Source organism: Anguilla rostrata, chromosome 1 (genome assembly GCF_018555375.3).
Source record: "Anguilla rostrata isolate EN2019 chromosome 1, ASM1855537v3, whole genome shotgun sequence".
In the NCBI taxonomy this organism is placed as follows: Eukaryota; Metazoa; Chordata; class Actinopteri; order Anguilliformes; family Anguillidae; genus Anguilla; species Anguilla rostrata.
In genome coordinates, this window is record NC_057933.1 from 84,912,049 (window position 1) to 84,939,437 (window position 27,389).

Sequence of the window (27,389 nt, forward strand, 5' to 3'; positions counted from 1 at the left end):
GAGTGTGCGTGCATGCGTGCATGTGTGTGTGTGCGAGTCACCTCCTCTTTGATCCTGTCTGCTTCAGTAGTGTGTGTGCGTGTGTGTGTGTGAATGAGTGTGCGTGCGTGTGTGTGTGTGCAAGTCACCTCCTCTTTGATCCTGTCTGCTTCAGTAGTGTGTGAGCTCGTGTCTCTGCTCTGGTGGAGCGCAGCTGCAAACTCGTAGTAGTCGATGTTTCCGCTGCCGTCCTGATCAAACAGGTCCATCACCGCCATCATCTCCCATTGGCTGGTGGGGAAATCTGCAGGCCCAGTTACTCCATTTACACTTTAATACGCTCAACCCAGACCAATCACAGATCCTTACTAAGCCCAGACAAATCACAGATCCTTACTAAGCCCAGACAAATCACAGATCTGTACTAAACCCAGACCAATCACAAATCTGTACTAAGCCCAGACCAATCACAAATCTGTACTAAGCCCAGACCAATCACAAATCTGTACTAAGCCCAGACCAATCACAAATCTGTACTAAACCCAGACCATTCACAAATCAACACTAAACCCAGCTCTACTCACAAATCTGTACTAAACTCAGATCTACTCACAAATCAACACTAAACCCAGATATACTCACAAATCAACACTAAACCCAGATCTACTCACAAATCTGTACTAATCTGGATTGGGGGCGGGGGAGGGGAGCAGACAGGGGGCGGGGGAGGGGAGCGGATTGGGGGCGGGGGAGGGTGGCAGACGGGGGGAGGTAGAGGGGAGCGGATTGGGGGCGGGGCCACTCGTACCCAAGGCCACGATGACCTCAGTGAACTCTTCACGCGTGATCCGGCCGTCTTGGTCCGTGTCCACGCGCTGGAACATGTCCATCATGTTGCACTTCCTGCGGCTCACCCACTGCATGCACTTCCTCCGCCATCCATCAAAGTCAAACTCCACCCCCTCCTCCAGCTGACCACCGGAAAGGGAGGGGCACAAACCCGGAGAGGGAGGGGCATAGAGCCAGAGAGGGAGGGGCAGAGAGCCAGAGAGGAGGGCAGAGCCAAGGGGGCATAGAGCCAGAGAGGGAGGGGCAGAGAGCCAGAGAGGGAGGGGCAGAGCCAGAGAGGGAGGGGCATAGAGCCAGAGAGGGAGGGGCAGAGAGCCAGAGAGGGAGGGACAGAGACAGAGAGGGAGGGGCATAGAGCCAGAGAGGGAGGGGCAGAGACGGAGAGGGAGGGGCAAAGACGGAGAGGGAGGGCAGGGCCCAGAGAGGAGGCATAGAGCCAGAGAGGGAGGGGCAGAGACGGAGAGGGAGGGGCAAAGACGGAGAGGGAGGGGCAGAGAGCCAGAGAGGGAGGGGCACAGAGACAGAGAGGGGAGGAACGAAAGAGAAATGAGAGGAAGAAGGAGGGATAAAGTATCCCCCATTCCAGCTACTGAACACACACATTACACACTTAACCCAGCTACTGATCACATTGTACACTTAACCCAGCTGTCCAGCGGTGTGGAATAATTACAGTGCTTGTTAATCTTGGGTTGCTGGTTTGATTCCTAGGTGGGGCACTACTGTTGTGCCCTTGAGCTATGAGTACTGAACCTGACTTGCTTCAGAAAAATTCAGCTGTGTAAATGGACCATGCAAAACTGTATTCTGTGTGAATCTCTTAGACTAAGAGCATCAGCTAAATGCTTAAAATCTGAAGTACAGAGCAGAATGCATTCAGCTGCTATCTGATTTTAACTAGTTTGCTTCCTGTTCTGAGACCGTTACTAAGGCTAAAATAGCAATGATGGCCCATGCCAGTTTAGAGAGAGATGCCCCTGCTGGGCGCAGTACCTCCTCCAGCCGTTTGAGGGCGATGCTGAGTTTGCTCTGGTGGTTCAGAGAAAGCTGCCACACCTGCTGGCACAGCGAGCAGAGCTGGGAGAGACGAGGGTTGCCCCCGGTTACCTGCATGCCAACCTGCTGCATACCTGCCAGCGGAGGGACATGGTGGTCATTACAGTAATTGTGTGTGTGCGTAATTGTGTGTGTGTGTGTGTATAGACGCTTTCATCGGACGCACGCGCGTTGCCAAGGTTATGCGCTTGGCCCTAAGTTAACTTCCGCTCTGTGTTTGTGTGAGTGAAAGTTAAACTGATGAGCAGACTGATGTTGGGCTCAGGTTGTTGTGCTGTGGGGTGCAACCTGATCTCAGGAACAAACTACATTTCAAAAATTTGTAAAAATACATAATTTAACTTTGTAACCCCACTAGGGAATTGTGAAAGGAATTGCTTGAATCTCTGCGATTATTATAGCTGGTGCTTCCCCGTTGTTACTTCGTATTTTTGAGAAATAACCGTGGACATCGTTACCTAAAATGTAAGTCCTGTAAAAATACACATAATAAACTGTATTTTAAAAATCGCCTTCACACATTTAGTAATACTAATACAGCCTTATTTACTATATCAACTTAAGACAAGCAACACGCTCGTAATTATTTCATCGCTACCCATTAAACCCAATGGGGCAGACGTTGCTTCATAATTTCAAACTGCTTTCCTAACGGCTATGTTCCGTCCTGCGACTTGGGTTACAACAGTGAATATGTACGAATTAATAGACGTGCTGATAGAGACTACCCTTTCTCATATTAACCTCAAATACGCACGACAGGATACTAGCAAATTTATGTCAAGTTCCATTCATTTATATGTGGTGGTCGATACACGTCCCCTTAGCAACCAAAAGCTAGCACTGGACCACCTCGGACTTATTTGCCGGCACAGAAAAAAAACATGAAAGTACTGAAAAAAATAACCACAGGAGGATAACAAGGACATTTTCCTACATAACTAGGTACAGGTTGTTACCGATATTTCGCCTATTTCATATATAGTTGTAAATCAGTTTACGCCTTCCTGTTTGTCGAACGAAGGTGGTCGAAAGGTGCTCTCACTCTAGCACTGACTTCGTTTCAGGTAACAAACTCATGATAAGCAATAGCTAGCTGACCAGTAATACGCCTGCAGTAGTTATGAATTAGCTAACTAAATTTATTGTAGCTAGCTAGCTCGCTAGCTAAACGTAGCTAACACTGTATAAATTATGCACAGTAACGTTAGATCAATGCTAGTAGTTGATACACTTTAGCTACGTTTTGAACTAACGTTACGATACCTGTTTCCAATGACTTCAGTGTTACATTGCCTGATCATTTTTTGTTGTGGTAACCTAGCAAGATGACCCAAACTATTAAGAGCCACAATGTTTTTCCAGCAATGCATGCTATACAAATAAATAACCTACAGTAATTGCATTGGCTACACATGCTGCCCACTACTAGCCCCAGTTTGTGTCTCTAATTAGAGAGGACAATCGAAAAATCTATTTCCGGAAATTAACATAAGTATTGTGAATAAAATACCAGTTTAGCCTTAAATTAACGTATTGTGAACAGTGATCGTACACATATGGAATATTAATGGGATATATTGGCTGTTTTTGTGTCTAATCATAGTTTTTAAGCAACATCATAGAACGAATGCACTTTTTACACAGGAATGTGCATGTAACCCAGAACAGTTATGGATATTAATGTATGGTGCTCAGCAAGGTGCAATACTGCCAACAGTTATCTGTTTCTGTCACTTGTTTTTCTTCTGTCACGGTTCTTTTCTTCGACTTGTAACCTCAAATAATCCTGGCTAGACATGGATTTAACTAACTAGCTAACGTAATTTACTTGTTATTTATTTTGCTTGTTATCAAAAATAGTCTAGAGGAACTCTGTTGTTATTGATTGTTTGCGGAGTTCTGCCGGAAGTTAAGTTAGGGCCAGAACAACGCACATGTGCAGTAACGTTGTTTATGTTGTTACCGTTGAAAGCGTCTGTATGTGTGTGTGTGTGTGTGTGTGTGTGAGTGTGTGTGTGTGTGGGAGAGAGAGAGGGAAAATAAAGCACCTCCAGGTTTCTCACTCTCAGGTGAGAGTGTCTGTTTGCTCTGGCAGGATTTGGTTAGTCGCTCTACATCCATTCGCTTCTGTGCCATTTCCTCCATGAACACCTGAGAGAGAGACACAGGGGTCAGAGCACGGAGGGCCAGGGAGCCAATCAGGACTGAGCAGCAGCTGGCTCCACCCACCTGGTGCTCTATGATGAGCGTCTTGATCTGAAGGGTGTCATGAGGAAGGGAAACTGCTTCCCGCTGCACCAGGGTGGTCTCCGCCCACAGTAACCATGACAGCAGCTCCTCCAATAGGATTGAATTGTTCAGCATCTCGGCTAGGCTGCTCTCCAGTGCTTGTTTGTGCTGTTTGGCCCACATGAGCACCTGTAGGATGAGCAGCAGACTGAACAGCGCCCTCTATGGGGTACATACACACACCTTAAAGAAAGCAGAACCCATTACTACAGGTCTTCTGTGTTAGTATCATGTTACAAAGCCATGACTCACCTCACCCTAGTGTGTTTGTAGCATGTTTGCAGGGAGGTGACTCACCTCGCGGTAGCATGTTTGTAGCGTGTTTGTAGCATGTTTGCAGGGAGGTGACTCACCTCGCGGTAGCGTGTTTGTAGCATGTTTGCAGGGAGGGGACTCACCTTGCGGTAGCGTGTCTGTAGCCTGTTTGCAGGGAGGGGACTCACCTCGCGGTAGCGTGTTGTACGTTAGGGACCCGTAGCGTGTTTGACTGTTTGCAGGGAGGGGACTCACCTCGCGGTAGCGTGTTTGTAGCGTGGTGACGCGCTGCCTGATGAGGGCGATGCTGTCGGGGTGGCAGGAGGACAGGATGACCTCGCCCAGTGCACACGCCCCGATCACCTCCTCCCTCTTCGCCTCCAGCGCCTCCTGCAGCCCCTCATGGGCATGGAGCACGGCCTGCAGAGTCTCCGCCTCCTCCGGCTGGGCGCCATGGTAATGAGTCTGCCCCACCCCCGACAGCCACACCAGCAGCTGCTGCACAGCATTACGGAACTGCTCTGCCTGAAGGAGGGAGGGGGAGAGAGAGGGAACGAGAGAGAGGATGAAGGGAGCGAAGGAGGGAAGGAGAGGGAGACAGACCAGAAGGGAGAGGTGAAAATGTATTGGTCAAATATTCTGTTAAATGAAGTGTGTCAGTATTCTGTGTGCATGAGAACACAGCTTGCGGTCTCAATTTTTGGATGGCCCATCCACCTATCCAGCCTGGCCCCTCACCTGTTTGAGAGCTTGCTGGAGGCGGGTCTGCTTGGAGACGGACAGGCTGCAGACCCTATCCCACCTCAGGCTGAGCTCCTGCAGCAGCACACCCACCCAGCCGGCCTCACCCAGCCCCGCCCCCGACCCCGCCCCTGACCCCGCCTCCACCAGCTCAGCTGCTGCCCGCTTCAGAGCCTGCACACTGCCCGCCCTGTTGTACAGCTCCCTCTGGAACACCTGTAACCATGACAACGAGATCAGCGTAACCATGGTGATGCCATCTCTATGACAGCATAATCACTGTAACTAACGTGCTGATTGTCTCTGCTCTCACGCCCCTTCCTGTATATCCATAAACACAGCAACATCCACCCCACAGAACAAGCACAGACTCATTAGAGAACATGATCTCCCCTCTCTGTACCAACAGTCTCTGCTATACCAACTGTCTCTCCTGTAGCTGCTGTCTCTCCTGTAGTTCTCTTTGTGTATCTGCTGTCTCTCCTGTAGTTCTCTCTGTAGCTGCTGCTCTCTCCTCTCTGTACTACTAGCAGTGGCGGGTCCATGTCAAGTGGCTGTCCTCCTTTTGATCTCTGACCATGAGAGACATCCAGCAGTGAGCGCAGGTCCATGTTGCCCTATATAGGCCTGGCTCCTCTGTAGTTGGAGAGATATTCCACACAGAGCCAGTCCAACATCACGCAGCGCCCCCCTGTTGCCCTAGTATAGCACACCCACCACAGGCTGTGTCTGCAGAGAGGAAAAAAAACCACAACAACACACACACACACACACACGACACACACAGACACACACACGAACACACCACACACACCACAGCACACACAACACCACAGCAGCACACACACCACACACACGAACACACCACCACACACACACACAACACACAGCAGACACGCCACCACACACGACACGCACGACACACACAACACGACACACCACACACACACACACACACACACGCAGACACACACAGACACGCCCGCACATACAGACACACACACAGACACGCGCGCACACCACGACACAACACACACACACGCAACACACCACGCAGACACACACAGACATGCAGACACACACACACGCAGACACACGCACGCACTCACACACACGCAGACACACACCCACACGCGCACGCACATGCACACACGCACGCACACGCACACACACACACACCTCTGCGTGCTCTTGGCACACACTCGGTCCCATGTGTCGCGGAGCTGCTCCAGCAGGGTGGAGAGTTTCTGGGTGTCGGTGGGCAGGGAGGCCTTGTCTCTCAGGCAGCGGCCCGAGCGCACGGTGGCGTAGTACTGCGGCAGTCTGGAGCAGAGGGCCTTCCGCAGCTCCTGCAGCGGAAGGGTCAGGGAGAGGGGGCAGGGGTTAGAGAGGGAGGGGGAGGGGTTAGAGAGGGAGGGGAGGGGTAGAGAGGGAGAGAGGGGGAGGGGTCAGGGAGAGGGGGAGGGTTAGAAAGGGAGGGGGTGGAGGGGTTAGAGAGGGAGAGGTTATGGGAGGGAGGGTTGGGGAGTGGGGGCGGGATTAGAAAGTAAGGGGGAGAGGTTAGGAGAGGGAGGAGTCAGGGAGAATCAGTGGTCTCTCCTGAGGCAGGTTTAATGGCTTTTAATCTTTTTAATCATCATTACTGTATTTGTACAGGCAGATGTTATGGGACAGCACCTCATGCTTGGCCAGCTCTTCATTAATCTCCTCGGGCTCATTAGTGACCCTGAGCTCTGTATCCAGCCTGCTCTCTGTCTCCAGCAGCCAGTTCCACAGCTCCCCACAGCTCTCCTGGAACTGGGGGGGGGGGGGATAGGAGATGTTAGATTCCTGACAGACAGACCACTAAGTTAGTACAGGTTATTACTTCTTTTTGGGTAGGTACCTCTCTAGGTCACTACCTCTCTGGGTCAGTACTGATCTTGATCAGTATCTCATTGGGTCAATACCTCTCTTGGTCAGAACCTCTCTGGGTCAGTACTCTGCGGGTCAGTATCTCTCTGGGTCAGTGTTTCTCTAAGTCAGTACCTCTCTAGGTCAGTACGTCTCTTTGAGTCAGTACCTTTGTGGCGGTCTTGTGGGCCTCCTCCAGATTCTGTTCCCGCTCTCGTGAGCTCTTGGCCAGCTGGTGCCAGCGGGAATGGACCCGCAGCAGCAGGTTGCCGATCAGAACCTCGTCCTGCTCCAAGCTGGCAGAACGCAGCTCGGACCCCACCTTCTCCAGAACCAGAACCTGCTGCCGGTGAGAGTTCACCTCACTCATAAACACCTGAGCAGGAACAGACAAACACCGTGGTTAAAAATTACACACCTGTAATATTCAACTACCACATCTGTAATATGAAAAATACCACACCTGTAATATACAAAATAATACACCTGTAATATCTACCAACCACACCTGTAATATACAAAATACTACACCTGTAATATCAAAGTACTACACTAGGAATATCCATAAAACTACACCTGTAATATCCATAAAACTATGCCTGTGAATACTGAGTACCATACCTATAATATTCATAATACTACACCTGTAATGCCCAATTACTACACCTGTAATACCCCCCTATCCCATAACCCCCTCTCCTTTGTCATCATCGCCATCTTCCTGAAGCCCCCCCTCACCTTGTGCTCTTCGATTTGGAGAAGCAGGGTTTCCAGGACGAGGCTGGGGGGCGGGGCCATGTTCAGCGACTGCTCAGCCTGGATCAGCCAGTTCACACACACCTGCAAGGAGCTCTGGAACCCTGTCGCCAGGGAAACAGCCTCCTCCAGCTTCACCTGGAGAGAGAGGGAGAGAGAGAGAGGAACAGATAGAAAAGGAGAGGGAGAGAGAGAGGAACAGATAGAAAAGGAGAGAGAGAGAGGCACAGATAGAAAAGGATAGAGAGGGAGAGAGAGAGAGGCACAGATGGAAAAGGAGAGGGAGAGAGAGAGGCACAGATAGAAAAGGAGAGAGAGAGAGAGAGAGAGGAACAGATAGAAAAGGAGAGAGAGGGAGAGATATATAGGAACAGATAGAAAAGGAGAGGGAGAGGAACAGATAGAAAAGGAGAGAGAGGGAGAGATATATAGGAACAGATAGAAAAGGAGAGGGAGAGAGGAACAGATAGAAAAGGAGAGGGAGAGAGAGGAACAGATAGAAAAGGAGAGAGAGGGAGAGATATATAGGAACAGATAGAAAACGAGAGAGAGGGAAAGAAAGAGAGGCACAGATAGAAAAGGAGAGGGAGAGAGAGAGGAACAGATAGAAAACGAGAGAGTGTGAAAAAATGCAGAGACGAACAGAGGGAAAGGGAAAGAGGAGCAGACAGTGAAGAAAGCATGTGAGAGGTAAAATGGGAGAGAGAGAGAAATTGTCCCACCCTCCTGTTGTCCATCTTGGTGGTGAGGCTGGCCCAGGTGTTCTGGAGCAGCAGCAGGTTCTGCTGTGTTTGGGTCGCCCCAAAACCCCCCTCCTCTCCCTCCAGGAGGGACATTAGCATGGCCTGCCCCCGAGCCACCAAATCATGGTACCGGTCCGCTTGCTGGGACACCTGACCTTGGAGCTCCTGAGAGAGAAACAGAGGGAGAGAGAGGGAGAGAGGGGGAGAGGGAGGACAGAGAGAGAGAGAGAGAGAGAGAGAGAGGAAGGGGGAGGGACAGAGAAACCGGGAGAGAAAAAGATGTGTATATTATGTGTGTCTATGATGTTGTAGTGGTATATTATGGGTGCATAAGATGATGTAGTAGTATATGATGAGTGTTTATGATGCTGTAGTGGTATATGATGAGTTCATATGACGCTGTAGTGGTATATGATGAGTTCATATGACGCTGTAGTGGTATATGATGAGTGTATATGACGCTGTAGTGGTATACGATGAGTGTATATGATGCTGTAGTGGTATAGGTGTATATGTGCTGTAGTGGTATAGTATGGGTGCTTATGACGCTGTAGGTGTATTGTATGGGTGCATATGATGCTGTAGTAGTATACTATGCATGTATATGATGCTGTAGTGGTATACTATGCATGTATATGAGGCTGTAGTGGTATATTACGGGTGTATATGATGCTGTAGTGTTATAGTATTAGTGTGTATGATGCGATAGCGGTATATTATGGGTGTATATGATGGTGTAGGTGTATATGATGGGTGTATATGACACTGTAGGTGTATTGTATGGGTGCATATGATGCTGTAGTGGTATATTACGGGTGTATATGATGCTGTAGGTATATAGTATGGATGTATATGATGTTGTAGTGGTATAGTACAGGCGTATATGATGCTGTAGTGGTATATTACGGGTGTGTATGATGCTGTAGTGGTATATTATGGGTGTATATAATGCTGCAGTGGTATATTATGGGTGTATATGATGCTGTAGTGGTATATTATGGGTGTATATGATGCTGTAGTGGTAGAGTATGGGTGTATATATGCTGTAGTGGTATATTACGGGTGTATATAGCGCTGTAGTGGTATAGTACAAGTGTATATGATGCTGTAGTGGTATATTATGAGTGTATATAATGCTGTAGTGGTATATTATGGGTGTATATGATGCTGTAGTGGTATATTATGGGTGTACATAGCGCTATAGTGGTATAGTATGGGTGTACATGATGCTGTAGTGGTAAAGTATGGGTGTATATGATGCTGTAGTGGTATATTACGGGTGTATATAGCGCTATAGTGGTATATTATGGGTGTATATGATGCTGTAGTGGTATATTACGGGTGTATATAGCACTGTAGTTGTATAGTATGTGTGTGTATGATGCTGTAGTGGTATATTACGGGTATAAGTAGCGCTGTAGTGGTATATTACGGGTGTATAGAGCGCTGTAGTGGTATGTTATGTGTGTGTATGATGCTGTAGTGGTATATTACGGGTGTATATAGTGCTGTAGTGGTATAGTATGGGTGTATATAGCGCTATAGTGGTATGTTATGTGTGTGTATGATGCTGTAGTGGTATATTACGGGTGTATATAGTGCTGTAGTGGTATAGTATGGGTGTATATGATGCTGTAGTGGAATATACGGGTGTATATAGCTCTGTAGTGGTACAGTATGGGTGTATATGATGCTGTAGTGGTATATTACAGGTGTATATAGTGCTGTAGTGGTACAGTATGGGTGTATATGATGCTGTAGTGGAATATACGGGTGTATATAGCTCTGTAGTGGTACAGTATGGGTGTATATGATGCTGTAGTGGAATATTACGGGTGTATATAGTGTTGTAGAGGTATAGCATGTGTGTGTATGATGCTGTAGTGGTATATTACGGGTATAAATAGCGCTGTAGTGGTATATTACGGGTGTATAGAGCACTGTAGTGGTATATTACAGGTGTATATAGCGCTGTAGTGGTATATTATGTGTGTGTATAGTGCTGTAGTGGTATAGTGTGGGTGTATATAGTGCTGTAGTGGTATATTATGTGTGTGTATAGTGCTGTAGTGGTATATTACGCGTGTATATAGTGCTGTAGTGGTATATTATGGGTGTATATAGTGCTGTAGTGGTATATTATGGGTGTATATAGTGCTGTAGTGGTATATTACAGGTGTATATAGCGTTGTAATGGTATATTACGGGTGTATATAGTGCTGTAGCGGTATATTATGTGTGTGTATGATGCCGTAGTGGTATAGTATGGGTGTATATGATGCTGTAGTGGTATATTACAGGTGTATATAGCGTTGTAATGGTATATTACGGGTGTATATAGTGCTGTAGTGGTATATTATGTGTGTGTATAGCGTTGTAATGGTATATTACGGGTGTATATAGTGCTGTAGTGGTATATTATGTGTGTGTATGATGCCGTAGTGGTATAGTATGGGTGTATATGATGCTGTAGTGGTAGAGTATGGGTGTATATGACGCTGTAGTGGTATATTACGGGTGTATATAGTGCTGTAGTGGTATATTATGTGTGTGTATGATGCCGTAGTGGTATAGTATGGGTGTATATGATGCTGTAGTGGTAGAGTATGGGTGTATATGACGCTGTAGTGGTATATTACGGGTGTATATAGTGCTGTAGTGGTATATTATGTGTGTGTATAGCGTTGTAATGGTATATTACGGGTGTATATAGTGCTGTAGTGGTATATTATGTGTGTGTATGATGCCGTAGTGGTATAGTATGGGTGTATATGATGCTGTAGTGGTAGAGTATGGGTGTATATGACGCTGTAGTGGTATATTACGGGTGTATATAGTGCTGTAGTGGTATATTATGTGTGTGTATGATGCCGTAGTGGTATAGTATGGGTGTATATGATGCTGTAGTGGTATATTACGGGTGTATATGACGCTGTAGTGGTATATTACGGGTGTATATAGCGCTGTAGTGGTATAGTATGGGTGCATTTGTACCATGTGTTGGCGCAGCTGTTCTCGGGCGGTTTCCGGCAAACCCCCGGTGGGTTTGGTGGTTGAGAGCTGTCTCTCCGTGTCTCGGAGCCACTGCAGACACACCTGTACTTCACCATGGAAACCTTCAGCCTGCAGAGGGGTTCATACAGCACCATCAGGGGTACAGTGGTGTACCTCATCCCCGTCCTGCCCACCCCTCACCCCTCCATCTCTTTCCTTTACCTCCATCTCTGTGCCCTCTCTCATTCCTATCTTTCCTGTCTCCTACTCACTCAATCAATTCCCTCCCACTCTTCTCTTCATTACCTTTTTCTCTTTCCCTCTCTCTTTCTCTCCATCTCTCTCACTCTCTCCTCCCTTTCCATTACATTACATTACATTATAGGCATTTAGCTGACGCTCTTATCCAGAGCGACTTACAACAGTGTAACCAAACTCAGGATCAAGTCCACTTAAGTCCATTGAACAAAATGCAGATAAAAAGCCTTTACTATGATAGCATACATTAAGGAGAAACAAGATAGTCTGAACCAAAAATTTATTTTATTAAATTTTTTTTTTTTTTTTTTTTTTTTTCTTTCCCTCTGTACCTCTGCGAGTGCGACCTCCAGCAGGTCCTGTCGGCCCTGGGTCTTGAATAGTAGGCGCTCCCAGCTGTGATGCACCGTTTCCAGCTGCTGCCGTAGGCGACTGGCCTCCTCTCCTGGGTCGGGCTCCAGCAGCTGGGAGCTGGCCGCCCGATTCAATGCCTCCATTGTGGCGCGGCGAGAGAGGACATCATCTCGAAATACCTGAGGAGAGAGGGAGAGAGGGAGGGAGGGAGGGAGGGAGGAGGAGGGAGAGGGAAGGGGGAGGGCGAGAGGGAGAGAGGGAGGGAGGGGGAGGGAGAGGGAAAGCGGAGGGAGAGAGGGAGGGAGGGAGGGAGGGAGGGGGAGGGAGAGGGAAGGTGGAGGGAGAGGAGGGAGGGAGGGAGGGGGAGGGAGCGAGGGAGGGAGGAAGGGAAGGGGAGGGAGAGGGAAGGCGGAGGGAGAGAGGGAGGGAGGAGGGGGAGGGAGAGGAAGGCGGAGGGAGAGAGGGAGAAAGGGAGGGGGAGGGAGAGGGAAGGCAGAGGGAGAGAGGGAGGGAGGGGGAGGGAGTGGGAAGGGGAGGGAGAGAGGAGGAGAGGGAGGGAGGGAGGAGGAAGAGAGGGAGAGGGAAGGAGAGGGGGGAGAGAGAGGAAAGAGAGGGAGGGAGGGGGAGAGAGAAAGAGGGAGGGAGAGGGAGGGAGGGAGGGAGAGAGAGAGAAGAAGGAGGGAGAGAGGAAGAGAGGGAGGGAGGGAAGGGGAGGAAGAGAGGGAAGGGGTGGAGAGAGAGGGGAGAGAAAGGGAAAGAGAGGGAGGGGGGAGAGAGAGCGAGGGAGAGAAAGAGAGAGAGGGAGAGGGGAGGGGAAGAGGAAAAGAGAGTAAGATGAGGAGGGAGGGAGAAAGAGGGAAGAGGTACAGTGAGAGGAAGAGGGAAGTGGAGAAAAGAAAGAAAACAGAAGGAGAAAGCAGAAGAAAGGAAATTCAGTAATAACAATGAAATTAGACACTTGTCTTAAGAAAGCAGGTGTTGAAAAGTGGAACTGTCATAACAGAGGTTTTTAACATTGGTTTAATATAACTACACACACACACACACACACACACATATACACACACACACATACACATATATACCAGTCTCCCTTGGCGTGAGAAATGTTGGACGCAAGACTCAGATGGGGGCGGGGCCTACTTGGTGATTGGCCAGCTCCATTTCTATGGCTTTGGGGTCACAGCTGATTGGTCGCAAGGCGTCCAGCGTGACATGTGATTGGCTGAGCCAAGACTCCGCCTCCATCAAGGCCTGCTGGAGCTGTCCCAGGCTGAGCAGAGCAACCTCCAACTCATGCTGGGAGAGAGAGAGGAGGGGCCAGGGCGACACAGAGAGGGGATGGAGGGATAGGGGAACACAGAAAGAGAGAGAGGGGAACAGAATGGGATGAGGGAACTTTCCTACGTGAACCTTGCGTGCATCTATGTGCTGTGAAGCATCACTGTGTGCGCTTGCCTGCCGGGGTGTACCTGCAGGGACACCGCACAGGTGAGTGCTCACCTGTCTGTGAGTGACCTCGTCCCCCAGGCTCTTCCACAGGTGCGTCAGGTGTGTGAGCGGCTCCCGGACGGCTTCCCGGTCGCTCTGTGCTGATGCACTCCTCACCAACAGCTCCCCCTGCTGGCGAACCTTCTGCATGTCTCTCTGCTGCTGAAGCACCACTGCTTTAAACAGCTGAGAATATACAGATACATATACATGTATACATACACACATACACGCATACACGCATATACATGTATGTACACAGATACATATACATGTATACACACACACACACACGCACATACATGTGTTCATACACACATACACGCATATACATGTATGTACACAGATACATATACATGTGTTCATACACACATACACGCATATACATGTGTTCATACACACATACACGCATATACATGTATACATACACACATGCACGCATATACATGTATGTACACAGATACATATACATGTATACATACACACATACACGCATATATATGTATGTACACAGATACATATACATGTATACATACACACGTACACGCATATGCATGTATGTACACAGGTACATATACATGTGTACATACACACATACACGCATATACATGTATGTACACAGGTACATATACATGTGTACATACACACATACACGCATATACATGTATGTACACAGATACATATACATGTATACATACACGCATATATATGTATGTACACAGATACATATACATGTATACATACACACATACACGCATATACATGTATGTACACAGATACATATACATGTGTACATACACACATACACGCATATACATGTATGTACACAGGTACATATACATGTGTACATACACACATACACGCATATACATGTATGTACACAGATACATATACATGTATACATACACACGTACACGCATACACGCATATACATGTATGTACACAGATACATATACATGTATACATACACACACATACATATATGTACACATATACATATACATGTATATGTCTACACACGAGAGAGTGTGTGTGTGTGTGTGTGAGTTTTTGAGAGACTGAGAGTGTGTGTAAGTCTGTGTATGTATATGTGTGAGTCATTGGTTTAAAGTTTCAATCAATTACTTCAATTAAACTAATGAGAAAACTATGTTTTAAACATCCCTTATAAAATGTGTATCAGTAACAGTAAGATTAACTCTAGCATTAATTAATCACTTACAATATCAGTAACACTGATATTAATGGCAACAATGAACACTGAAAGTATCAATAACACTGGAATTAATGGCAGCATGAAGTGATCACTGATAGTATCAGTAATATTGATGATAAAACCAGCATTCATTAATCAGTGACATCACTAATACAGACACATATGGATACACACTTACAAAGACTAATAAAGTGTAACACTGTCATTAACACTAGCATTAATCAATCACTGACAGTATTAGTAACACTGACATTAAGAGCATTGATTGATCTGTCGCACAGGTTTGATATGAACCTTGAGATCCTGGATCTGCTGCTGGACGGCCCCCAGCTCAGCTCCTGCAGTGGGCATGTTCCGCAGCTCCATCGCAGCCTTATCCAGGTAACCAAACATGCCCTGAGGAGCACACACACACACCTGTCAGCCAGGTAACCAAACATGCCCTGAGGAGCACACACACACACCTGTCAGCCAGGTAACCAAACATGCCCTGAGGACACACACACACACACACACCGTCAGCCAGGTAACCAAACATGCCCTGGGAACACACACACACACACCACTGTCAGCCAGGTAACCAAACATGCCCTGAGGAACACACACAACACCTGTCAGCCAGGTAACAAACATGCCCTGAGGACACACACACACACCTGTCACCAGGTAACAAACATGCCCTGAGGAACACACACACACACCTGTCAGCCAGGAACCAAACATGCCCTGAGGAACACACACACAACCTGTCAGCCAGGTAACCAACATGCCCTGAGGAACACACACACACCTGTCAGCCAGGTAACCAAACATGCCCTGAGGAGCACACACACACACCTGTCAGCCAGGTAACCAAACATGCCCTGAGGAACACACACACACACACACCTGTCAGCCAGGTAACCAAACATGCCCTGAGGAACACACACACACACCTGTCAGCCAGGTAACCAAACATGCCCTGAGGAACACACACACACACACACCTGTCAGCCAGGTAACCAAACATGCCCTGAGGAACACACACACACACCTGTCAGCCAGGTAACCAAACATGCCCTGAGGAACACACACACACACCTGTCAGCCAGGTAACCAAACATGCCCTGAGGAACACACACACACACCTGTCAACCAGGTAACCAAACATGCCCTGAGGAGCACACACACACACCTGTCAGCCAGATAACCCAGAGAAACACACACACACCTGTCAGCCAGGTAACCCTGAGAAACACACACACACCTGTCAGCCAGGTAACCAAACATGCCCTGAGGAGCACACACACACACCTGTCAGCCAGGTAACCAAACATGCCCTGAGGAACACACACACACACCTGTCAGCCAGATAACCCAGAGAAACACATACACACCTGTCAGCCAGGTAACCCTGAGAAACATACACACACCTGTCAGCCAGGTAACCCTGAGAAACATACATACACCTGTCAGCCAGACAACCCAGAGAAACACACACACACCTGTTGCCAGGTAACCAAACACACCCTGAGGAATACAGTGACAAATGTTGCATGTCAATCTCACACTGATTTGGCGGCACAGATAGAAAGAAGCAGCCAGAGGGTTACAGCAGTGCATGCTGAGAAACTGATCCACAGAGCATCCTGGTACTGAACAGCAGTGCATGCTGGGAAACTGACCTGCAGTGCATCCTGGTACTGAACAGCAGTGCATGCTGGAAAACTGACATGCAGAGCATCCTGGTACTGAACAAAAGTGCATGCTGGGAAACTGACCTGCAGTGTATCCTGGTACTGAACAGCAGTGCATGCTGGGAAACTGACCTGCAGAGCATCCTGGTACTGAACAGCAGTGCATGCTGGGAAACTGACCTACAGTGCATCCTGGTACTGAACAGCAGTGCATGCTGGGAAACTGACCTACAGAGCATCCTGGTACTGAACAGCAGTGCATGCTGGGAAACTGACCTGCAGTGCATCCTGGTACTAAACAGTAGTGCATGCTGGGAAACTGACCTGCAGTGCATCCTGGTACTGAACAGCAGTGCATGCTGGGAAACTGACCTGCAGTGCATCCTGGTACTAAACAGTAGTGCATGCTGGGAAACTGACCTGCAGTGCATCCTGGTACTGAACAGCAGTGGTCATGGCTGTTTCCAGCCTCTGCATCCTCTCCTCCAACATCCTGTTCAAGCTCTGCAAGGCAGCCTGGGTCTGAGAGGGAAGGAGAGAGGGAGCACACAGAGCACGTCACCATCTTTTTATCTTCTCTATCCACTCTTTCCCTCTCTCCTCCCCCCCTCTCTCTCCTCTCCTCCCCCCCTCCTTCCTCTCCCCCCTTCTCCCTCCCTCCCCTTCTCTCACTCCTCCCCCTCTCTCTCTCTCTCTCTCTCCCTCCCTCTCTCTCTGTCCCCCATCTCCCCCTCTCTCCTCTCTCCTCCCTCTCTCTCCCCCTCTCGCCCTCTCCCTCTCCCCTCTATCCCTCTCTCTCCTCTCTCTCCTCCGATCCCTCTCCCTCTCTTGCTCTCTCTCCCCTCCCTCACTTTCCCCCCTCTCTCTCCTCTCATCCCTCTCCCTCTCTCCCTCTCTCACCTCCTCCAGGCTTTTTCTGACCAGTGGTTTCTCAGTGTCTCCACAGACAGTGATGAGCTTGTCTCCCAGCATGCTCAGCGCCTGCAGCTGCTCAGAGAGCCGGCCCATCTCCGCCCTCCAGGCCTGAGGAGAGAGAGAGTTACAGCTCACTCACTCACTCACTCACATGCTCACACTCACACACGCACACACACACACACTCACACACTCACACACACACACACACACACACACACACTCGCATTCACACACACACACACACACACTCACACACACACACAGAGTCCCAGCTCAGGTATAAAGAGACGCCCATGCAGTGCGCTTGCCTTGGTAGTCTCCAGCTGCTGGGTGATGTGGGCGGGGCTAACTGCAGGATCCTCCAGCTTCCTGGTGATGTCCTGAGCGTCTCTGAGCATGCCCAGGAGCGCCCCTGACTCCGCCCAGAACCGTCCCGCCAGATCCAGCGCCTCCAGCAGCTTGGCCTCGCGCTCCTGCGCACGCTGCCGAATCTCCGCCCAGAGACTGCGCAGCCGCTGCAGCCGAGAACGCACCGCTGCGCAGACACACACACACAGTGTCAGGACTGCGCAGCTCTAAGCAGACACACACACACACACAGCATCAGGACTGCGCAGACACACACACACAATATCAGGACTGCGCAGCTCTGCGCAGACACACACAAACACACACAATATCAGGACTGTGCAGCTCTGCGCAGACACACACAAACACACACAGCATCAGGACTGCGCAGACACACACACACACACACAGCATCAGGACTGGATCAGGAAGGACTGCACAGTGCTAGTAAGGTGTCTTTTAAAGAGCACACTCAATCAGCATCTCTGTAAGGAGACATACTGAAACCTTTAATCTGTGAAGTATGGAAAAGCTTGTGGTCAACAGCATAAGGAAGTAGTGTGTGCGAAACAGCTCATGGTTGATAGTGTGTGGTAAATAACCGATGGTGGATAGTGTGTGGTAAATAACCGATGGTGGATAGTGTGTGGTAAATAACTGATGGTTAATAGTGTGTGCTAGTAGGCTAGTAGTAGCGGATGGCTAACAGCATCAGGTTAATGAAGAGTTAAAAAGAGGTGGAGCCTGACCCTGAGAGGCGGGGTCTCCAGGGTGGGCGTGAGGCACATGGGCGGCAGGGTCGTCGCCATGGGAACACAGGGCGTTGTACGCCGGGAGCAGCTTGTCCAACTCCTGCCCGGCGGCCCTGTGGACCGCCAGCTGCTCCCGGAGCTTCTCCAGCTCCACGGCCACCGGGGGGCGCTGTCTCAGCCTCTGCACCGCCCGCTCCAGGGTCTCCAGCAGGGGCTCCATCTTGTCATGAAACTGAGGAGGGAAGCAATCAGACAGCTACAGGGCAAGGACCAATCACAGGCCTATCCACACAGAGAGAGAAGGCTACAGGGCAAGGACCAATCACAGGTCCATCCACATAGCAAGAGAAGGCTACAGGGCAAGGACCAATCACAGGTCCATCCACATAGCGAGAGAAGGCTACAGGGCAAGGACCAATCACAGGTCCATCCACATAGCAAGAGAAGGCTACAGGGCAAGGACCAATCACAGGTCCATCCACATAGCGAGAGAAGGCTACAGGGCAAGGACCAATCACAGGTCCATCCACATAGCGAGAGAAGGCTACAGGGCAAGGACCAATCACAGGTCCATCCACATAGCGAGAGAAGGCTACAGGGCAAGGACCAATCACAGGTCCATCCACATAGCAAGAGAAGGCTACAGGGCAAGGACCAATCACAGGTCCATCCACATAGCGAGAGAAGGCTACAGGGCAAGGACCAATCACAGGTCCATCCACATAGCGAGAGAAGGCTACAGGGCAAGGACCAATCACAGGTCCATCCCAGAGACTGTAAAAAATATGGACAAAGCTACTGTGACGTCACCCATTGCCTCTCCGTGGGTCTGTAAAACACGTTTTGAAGCTCAATGGCGGGCGCGGCCATGTTCTCGATTTGGAGGGAGCCAAAACCATAGAGTTAAGCGGTCTTGTGATTTTTACAATGTGATTGACAGTCCGGTGCGGAAAAGCCCATCAGCCTGAACGAACGATTGCAGAACGAACTTGAGGCTGGCTGACTGTCTGCCGCTATGTTTTAAAATATATGATCAAATGTTTACGGAGTTTAATTTCCATCCGTGACTGTACTGTGTCATGTAATCACGGTATACGTATGACATTAATAATACAATTATGTTCAGTTATCTTCAATTTATGTTTCTCGGCAAAACTAATATGCATAGCTAGCATATCAGCTTTCCAGTGAGCTAGGTAAGCTATCCGTGGTTAGCTCACGCATTAGCAATATGAACTACAGGGGAAGAACATCGACTGCACTGATGGTCAATCAATCAGAGATGTGTAGACTACTGGTGATTTGACTAGGCTAATTTTCATATAACTGTCTGGTAGACCTGCTGTTAACCAAGCAAGTTATCGTCGTAGGTTTTCGCCACAATCAGTTAATGAGCCATTAACTGCTACTACTCCATCGCCGTTTGTGGTGTTCACTTGCTGGGTGACGCTAGCTGACCGATCGTTCGCAAGTCATTTTTACCGAAACATTAACACTGTCAGCAGTGATTAACACATCTACCAAGTATTTTAATAACTGATCTACAGGCGTGTAAATATGACAACGCACTTTGAAGAGCAAGTTTTCCACCTGTTGCATAAAGACAAAAATAATGTACATTGAATTTCTAATTATTATTATTTTCTTGCTAGCTTCTAGCTTTGTCACATTCGTGCAGCATAGCCCAGGTAGACATTTACGGAATGTACACGACTGACAAGCCGTCAAACACGTTTGACAGATGGAATATTTGCCGGTTAGGGTTAGCTAGCTAGTCAAATGGCTTGGTAGCCGAAGTAGCGAACTGTTTTAGCATAGGCTACTGGACTACCACATATAGCAAATAAGCGTTAGCTGATTACGCTTTCTGCCAACTAATTATTTGGTTAAGTGGGCTAAAGGAAATAGTAAAAATGACTCGGCTACCGCAAAACTTCAGAGGAGGATTATTTTATGGTCGTCTAGTGCAGCTGTAAATAGCACACGCTATAATGAAACCACTACAAAATGGGATGCCTGCATTTTCTGACTTCGCACAGGTGGACCGTGGTCGGGGCCGCAATGTCAAGGCCGAGAGACGCCACCTCCCACCCCAGTGACCACAGATTGTACCCCCTACTGTAGCTCAGTCCTCTGCAGTAATCCGGAAGTGACGCAAGCTGTACCTCATTGGTCCAGAACAAATATTGGCACTGTGCCCAAATGACGCAATAAATCATGAAATCGACCCATGGACAGCCATAAGACGAATAAAATACACATATTATGACTATTTGTTCTTGTGAGAAAAAATTATTGACTTTGTATTTTGATCGCATTTGTACCGTAGACTTACATGGAAACCGGATATGAAAACACCTATACTGGAGCCATCCGTAGTGGCGCTAGTGAGCAACCAGGAACTACAACACCAGGAAATGAGCTTCAAAAACGAAGTCTGGTTTTGGCCGCTTGGTCCATCCACATAGCGAGAGAAGGCTACAGGGCAAGGAACAATCACAGGCCCATCCACAGAGAGAGAGAAGGCTACAGGACAATCACAGGCCCATCCATGCTGGTCTTTCCAATAAATACTGGCGCCTAGTATTTGGGGCTGAACATGTCCAATTCCCACCCCAAATTAGGAATGTCTATTTTTACACGGTCTGCTGATTTGGAGGAGTGCAGACGTCCGTGTTCCTCCTCTCAAACATGCCGTGTCCTGGGCTGAAGGAAAACATTTCATGGGCAAGCTCGCCAAGCGATGGGCAGAGGAGCGCTAGATACTGACAGTCGGTTTGTTGGATTTTGCGGTAAGTACACTGTGACAGTAGGTTTGAGGGATTTTGCGGTAAGTACAGTGCGACAGTAGGTTTGAGGGATTTTGCGGTAAGTACACTGTGACAGTAGCTTTGTTGGATTTTTCGGTAAGTACACTGTGACAGTAGCTTTGTTGGATTTTTCGGTAAGTACATTGTGACAGTAGCTTTTTGGATTTTGCGGTAAGTACACTGACAGTAGGTTTGAGCGATTTTGCGGTAAGTACACTGTGACAGTAGGTTTGAGGGATTTTGCGGTAAGTACACTGTGACAGTAGCTTTGTTGGATTTTTCGGTAAGTACAGTGCGACAGTAGGTTTGAGGGATTTTGTGGTAAGTACACTGTGACAGTAGCTTTGTTGGATTTTTCGGTAAGTACATTGTGCCAGTAGCTTTTTGGATTTTGCGGTAAGTACACTGTGACAGTAGCTTTGTTGGATTTTTCGGTAAGTACATTGTGACAGTAGCTTTTTGGATTTTGCGGTAAGTACACTGTGACAGTAGGTTTGAGCGATTTTGCGGTAAGTACAGTGTGACAGTAGCTTTGTTGGATTTTGCAGTAAGTACACTGTGACAGTAGGTTTGAGCGATTTTGCGGTAAGTACAGTGTGACAGTATGTTTGTTGGATTTTGCGGTAAGTACAGTGTGACAGTAGGTTTGTTGGATTTGCGGTAAGTACAGTGTGACAGTATGTTTGTTAGATTTGCGGTAAGTACAGTGTGACAGTAGGTTTGCTGGGTTTTGCGATAAGTACAATTTGACAGTAGTTTCGTTAGATTTTGCGGTAAGTAAAGTGTGACAGTAGCTTTGCTGGATTTTGCGGTAAGTACAGTGTGACAGTCAGTTTGAGGGATTTTGCAGGAAGTAGAGTGTGACAGTCAGTGTTCTGTACAGCACCCAGAGGTGTGAATATTTTCACTCCCACTTCTTCTGCAGATCTTGAGGCGAGTTCAGCAAGCCCCACCTCCTCCTATTTAACCTGTGATTGGCTGGCACGGAGAGGGAAGATTATGTCATAGCTTTTCATAAATAACAGCGGTGGTTTAGCGAGCCAGCGACTAAAAACCAAAAAAAACCTTTCCAAAGCACGGCTCCATCTGTCCGTGTGTGTGGGAGGAGCCAGCTGTTCGCGGGGGAGGGGCTGGTTGCACATGTGGGAGGAGCCAGCCTGGCAGCATCAGGCACAGTAGGCCTCCAAGTCACCATGGCAACGGTAAAGTTGCGATGAGGCCGGTGAAAGGGACCTGCAGGGAATTCCTCCCCCAGATGCCAGCTTCCAGCCCCCCCCCACCCGGTTCACTGCCCCCTCAGAGGTTTACTGGGGCTCCAGGCCCCCCAGGCAGCATGTCACACGCGTGTATTTCCATCTGAGATATGTATCCCTGTGTGTGTCTCTCACACGTAACACAGCTCACTGTGGTTTATAAGCTCACTGTGGTTTGTAAGCTCACTGTGGTTTATAAGCTCACTGTGGTTTGTAAGCTCACTGTGGTTTATAAGCTCGCTGTGGTTTGTAAGCTCGCTGTGGTTTGTAAACACTCACTGTGGTTTATAAGCTCACTGTGGTTTGTAAGCTCACTGTGGTTTATAAGCTCACTGTGGTTTGTAAGCTCACTGTGGTTTGTAAGCTCACTGTGGTTTATAAGCTCGCTGTGGTTTGTAAACACACTCACTGTGGTTTGTAAGCTCACTGTGGTTTGTAAGCTCACTGTGGTTTGTAAGCTCACTGTGGTTTGTAAACACACTCACTGTGGTTTATAAGCTCACTGTGGTTTGTAAGCTCACTGTGGTTTTATAAGCTCACTGTGGTTTATAAGCTCACTGTGGTTTATAAGCTCACTGTGGTTTATAAGCTCACTGTGGTTTGTAAACTCACTGTGGTTTATAAGCTCACTGTGGTTTGTAAACTCACTGTGGTTTGTAACACTGGGCCACCTACATTTCAGCCTCCTCCTGCACCATTTTGATAGTAGTTTATAGGTCTTTGGTAACCAACCCTGTTCTTGAAGATCTTCTGTCCCGTAGGTTTTCACTGTAACCCCAACAAACGACACCTCATTCAACAGCTAGGGCAGGGCTGCCCAACCCTTCCTGGAGATCTACCATCCTGTAGGGTTTCACTCCAACCCTAACAAAGCACACCATATTCAACCGCAAAAGCATGCCTGCCCAATCGTGTTCCTGGTGATCTGCTGTCCTGTAGGTTTTCATGTAATGCTAGGCAACTATGAGCAGTTAGCCTCAGTAATGTCAGGCTACTGTGAGCAGTTAGCCTCAGTAATGCCAGGCTACTGAGAGCAGTTAGCCTCAGTAATGCTAGGCTACTGAGAGCAGTTAGCCTCAGCGATGTCAGGCTACTGAGAGCAGTTAGCCTCAGTAATGCTAGGCTACTGACAGCAGTTAGCCTCAGCGATGTCAGGCTACTGTGAGCAGTTAGCCTCAGTAATGCCAGGCTACTGAGAGCAGTTAGCCTCAGTAATGCTAGGCTACTGAGAGCAGTTAGCCTCAGCGATGTCAGGCTACTGTGAGCAGTTAGCCTCAGTAATGCTAGGCTACTGACAGCAGTTAGCCTCAGCGATGTCAGGCTACTGTGAGCAGTTAGCCTCAGTTATGCTAGGCTACTGAGAGCAGTTAGCCTCAGTAATGCTAGGCTACTGAGAGCAGTTAGCCTCAGTAATGCTAGGCTACTGAGAGCGGTTGGCCTCAGCGATGTCAGGTAGTGGAATAACTAGGCGATGAGGGACACAGCGGCCACTCTGAGGATGATTCTAACAGCACGAGTCCCACCCCAGGTGAGAGGGTACCTGTGAGGACTGTGAAATGGCCTCCTCTAGTGCAGCGCTGTGACCTCTGACCCCTTCCTTGATGGCCAGGTAACGGCGCTCAACAGCACTGCAGCTCTGCCTCATTGCCGCCCCCTCCTGGCTGCCCGGATCCAGCATGGGGCCAATCAGCAGCAGCTTGTCCACGTGACACTGGTGCCCCAAGACCGACTCCTTCAGCACCTGGGGTGGGGTTACAACAGCAGTCAAGCAATAGTACCAGCCAACTGAACAACAAGCAGACACACACACATACACACACACACACACACACACACACACTCACACACATACACACACACACACACACACACACACCCAGCCCCACCCTCATACTCTGATCTGATCCTGCTGGGTTCTCAGGGTCTCCAGGTCTACGGCAGGTGAGGGCAGTCGGCCAATCAGAGCCTCCGTCTCCTCCAGCCAGGGCTCCAGCTTCCTGTGCGTCTCCCAGAACAGCGTCAGGGGAACCCGGGCCTGCTCCAGAGCCAGGAAGCGCTCCGACCCCGATCCTGCACCCGGGGGGGTCGCGCTCGGGGGGGTTGGCACCACCTGGGGGGCGGGGCAGGGGCTGGGGTTTAAAGCATAAAACTCCCCGCCCCACCCGGGTCTGCTCTCTCTCTCAAATTAAAATTACATTTTTAAAAATATGTTTTATTGGCATGACATATCTCAATATATGTGTTGTATAATGGGCGGCAGTGTAGTTAAGGAGTTGGTCTTGTAACCTAAAGGTTGCAGTTTCGATTCCCTGGTAGGACATTGCCGTTGTACCCTTGAGCAAGGTACTTAACCTCCATTGCTCCAGTATATATCCAGCTGTGTAAATGGATGCAAGTCGCTCTGGATAAGAGCATCTGATAAACACCTGTAATGTGTTGTCAAAGCTTTACAATTATAAACTACAATGCAATGTCATGAATCATAATAAAAAAACAAATGACAGTTCCTCATAATTAATGAAATTATGTCCCTCAGGCTGGAGCGGGGAGCTGCACGCTGTCCAGCCGAAATTCTGCAGCACCTTTCCTCTCAGGAGAATCACAATTTTCTGTGATTCAGGTAGGCAAGGGAATTGTGTTGTGAATTTGGGAAATAAGTGTTCTCTAATTATTGTGTATTTCCCACATTTATTTCTCTCTCTCCCACTCTGTCTCTCTCTCTCCCCCTATCACATACTGTATACACACACTCTTCCTCTCTCTCTATTCTCTTAAGTTCAATGGCACGGCTACAAATAAACAATGCTGTCAAAGCAATTAACAGTGGCATATCAGGCATACTTAATACTGCGGAATAAAATAAATTGAACAAAAAACAAGAAAAGAAAGGTGAAAAGTACAGATGAGTTGCAATCACAAATAAGTACAGTAATAAGAACAAAACTACGAACAATACGCTGCCTCACTGGCAAGCCACAGATCTCACCACTAGTGCTCTCGCTCTCTTCCTTCTCTCTCTCTCTCTCTCACTCTCTCCCTCTACTCATCTCCCTCTCTCTATCTCTCTCTATCTAGATATAGATTATAGAGTAGTCCAAAAACACAAGCCTATAACAAAAATGGCAGGAATTTAGTAGGTGTGTGTCTGTCTGTCTGTGTGTTGTGTGTGTGTGTGCGAGTGTAAGCTTGTACGTGTGTATGCTCTGTGTGCGTGTAGGTGTGTGCGTGTTTGTGTGTCTGTTTGTGTATTGTGTGTGTGAGTGTACGAGTGTAAGCTTGTGTGTGTGTCTGTGTGTGGGTGTGTGTGTGAGTGTACGAGTGTAAGCTTGTGTGTGTGTCTGTCTGTCTGTGTGTGGGTGTGCATGTGTGTGTGTCTGTCTGTCTGTGTGTTGTGTGTGCATGTAGGTGTGTGCGTGTGAGTGTGCGAGTGTAAGCTTGTGTGTGTGTCTGTATGTGGGTGTGTGTGTGTGCGTGTGTGTGAGTGTGCAAGTGTAAGCTTGTGTGTGTGTCTGTGTGTGGGTGTGTGTGTGAGTGTGCGAGTGTAAGCTTGTGTGTGTGTCTGTGTGTGGGTGTGTGTGTGTGCATGATGTGGTCGCTCATTGTCTCTCAGAGTGTGAAAAGAGAGCTCAGATTGTGCTGCTGGTATGCAGCAGTCTCCCTTTCTCAGTCTCTGAGGAAAGAAGCCGAGTGTTTGTGCATTCACAGGTTTTGAAGACTGTGCCATTTTAAAAGCTGACAGCTGAAACATGCCTGTCTCCCTGGAGACCAATGACACATTTCCATATAATGACAAAAAAAAACTTTTCAATTAAACTATTTAAAGTCTTTAAAGTTCTGTGCCCTGTCACAAAATCTACTAAATACTAATTAAAATCTTATTTTTAGGTTTAACGGCCGATTTTGTGTGCAGGACACCCCTCCCCCAACACATCCTTTATCTCCCTCACTTCCTCAGTCTCCTCCCCTCCCTTCTTTCCTTCTGTCATTCCTACTCTGCTATTTTCTCTCTCACACTCCCCCTCTCTCCACTCATCTCTCTCTCCTCTCTCTCTGTCTCTCTACTCCTCTCTCTTCCCATTTGTTTCACTGTCCTCTCTCTTTTCTTTCTTTCTCTCTACTCATCTCTCCCTGTCTCTGTCTCTGTCTCTCTCTCTCTCTCTCTCTCTCTCTCTCTTTTCCTTCTTTCTCTCTACTCATCTCTCCCTCTCTCCCTGGCTCTCTCTCTCTTTCTCTCTCTCTCTCGCTTAAAGCTTGCTTGTCTCTCACACTTTCATTCCCCCCTCCCTCCAGTTTGAACCACGCGCCCACACTACTGCGCTGCTCCCTCTCACCTCCTCCTCCCCCCCACACTGCCACCCCCCCATGCCCCCCCCCCCTCAGAATACACACCCACTCAGGCTCTCTCTCTCCAAACACATTTAAATAAAAGCTGAAGAGCTGCTGTACATCCACACAGTTACATAAGCAGCATCTCCTGATCTTTCCCCTCTGGCACGCAGCCCATACCGGCTCCAGTCCCGCCACGTCACTCTGCCACCCCCCCGCCCCCCCTTGCTGTTCTACATGCACTGCCCCCCCCCCCACCCAACTCATGTTAAAACTGCATTTTAGTTTCTTATTTCTGAGAACAGGTGTCAGAAGCATAGCCCTCAGCGCTGGATGACACTGCACCTTTACCGCACACAGTCGCTCTCTGAGAAACCACTACAAAGAATTATTTCAGAAACATTGTAAAGTATTATCTCTTACACACCA

The 27,389-nt window shown here is 48.4% G+C and overlaps 1 protein-coding gene across 1 annotated transcript in view; it reads right to left on the reverse strand.

The window, feature by feature from the left end:
• Positions 1-27,389, reverse strand: part of LOC135249001 (microtubule-actin cross-linking factor 1, isoforms 6/7-like) — a 44,877-nt gene that overhangs the window by 4,801 nt on the left and 12,687 nt on the right. Inside the window, exons 3-25 of the mRNA XM_064324223.1 lie at positions 24,529-24,744; positions 24,175-24,375; positions 18,569-18,803; positions 17,780-18,006; positions 17,454-17,576; positions 16,974-17,075; positions 15,172-15,273; positions 13,674-13,847; positions 13,314-13,469; positions 12,149-12,349; positions 11,559-11,687; positions 8,544-8,729; positions 7,804-7,959; positions 7,235-7,441; positions 6,850-6,969; positions 6,279-6,521; positions 5,170-5,388; positions 4,687-4,956; positions 4,117-4,305; positions 3,936-4,038; positions 1,822-1,958; positions 788-950; positions 129-283 (exon numbers count right to left, since the gene is read on the reverse strand). Coding sequence (XP_064180293.1) covers positions 129-283; positions 788-950; positions 1,822-1,958; positions 3,936-4,038; positions 4,117-4,305; positions 4,687-4,956; positions 5,170-5,388; positions 6,279-6,521; positions 6,850-6,969; positions 7,235-7,441; positions 7,804-7,959; positions 8,544-8,729; positions 11,559-11,687; positions 12,149-12,349; positions 13,314-13,469; positions 13,674-13,847; positions 15,172-15,273; positions 16,974-17,075; positions 17,454-17,576; positions 17,780-18,006; positions 18,569-18,803; positions 24,175-24,375; positions 24,529-24,744 — 4,014 coding nt within the window. The remainder of the gene's footprint in view (positions 1-128; positions 284-787; positions 951-1,821; positions 1,959-3,935; positions 4,039-4,116; positions 4,306-4,686; positions 4,957-5,169; positions 5,389-6,278; positions 6,522-6,849; positions 6,970-7,234; positions 7,442-7,803; positions 7,960-8,543; positions 8,730-11,558; positions 11,688-12,148; positions 12,350-13,313; positions 13,470-13,673; positions 13,848-15,171; positions 15,274-16,973; positions 17,076-17,453; positions 17,577-17,779; positions 18,007-18,568; positions 18,804-24,174; positions 24,376-24,528; positions 24,745-27,389) is intronic.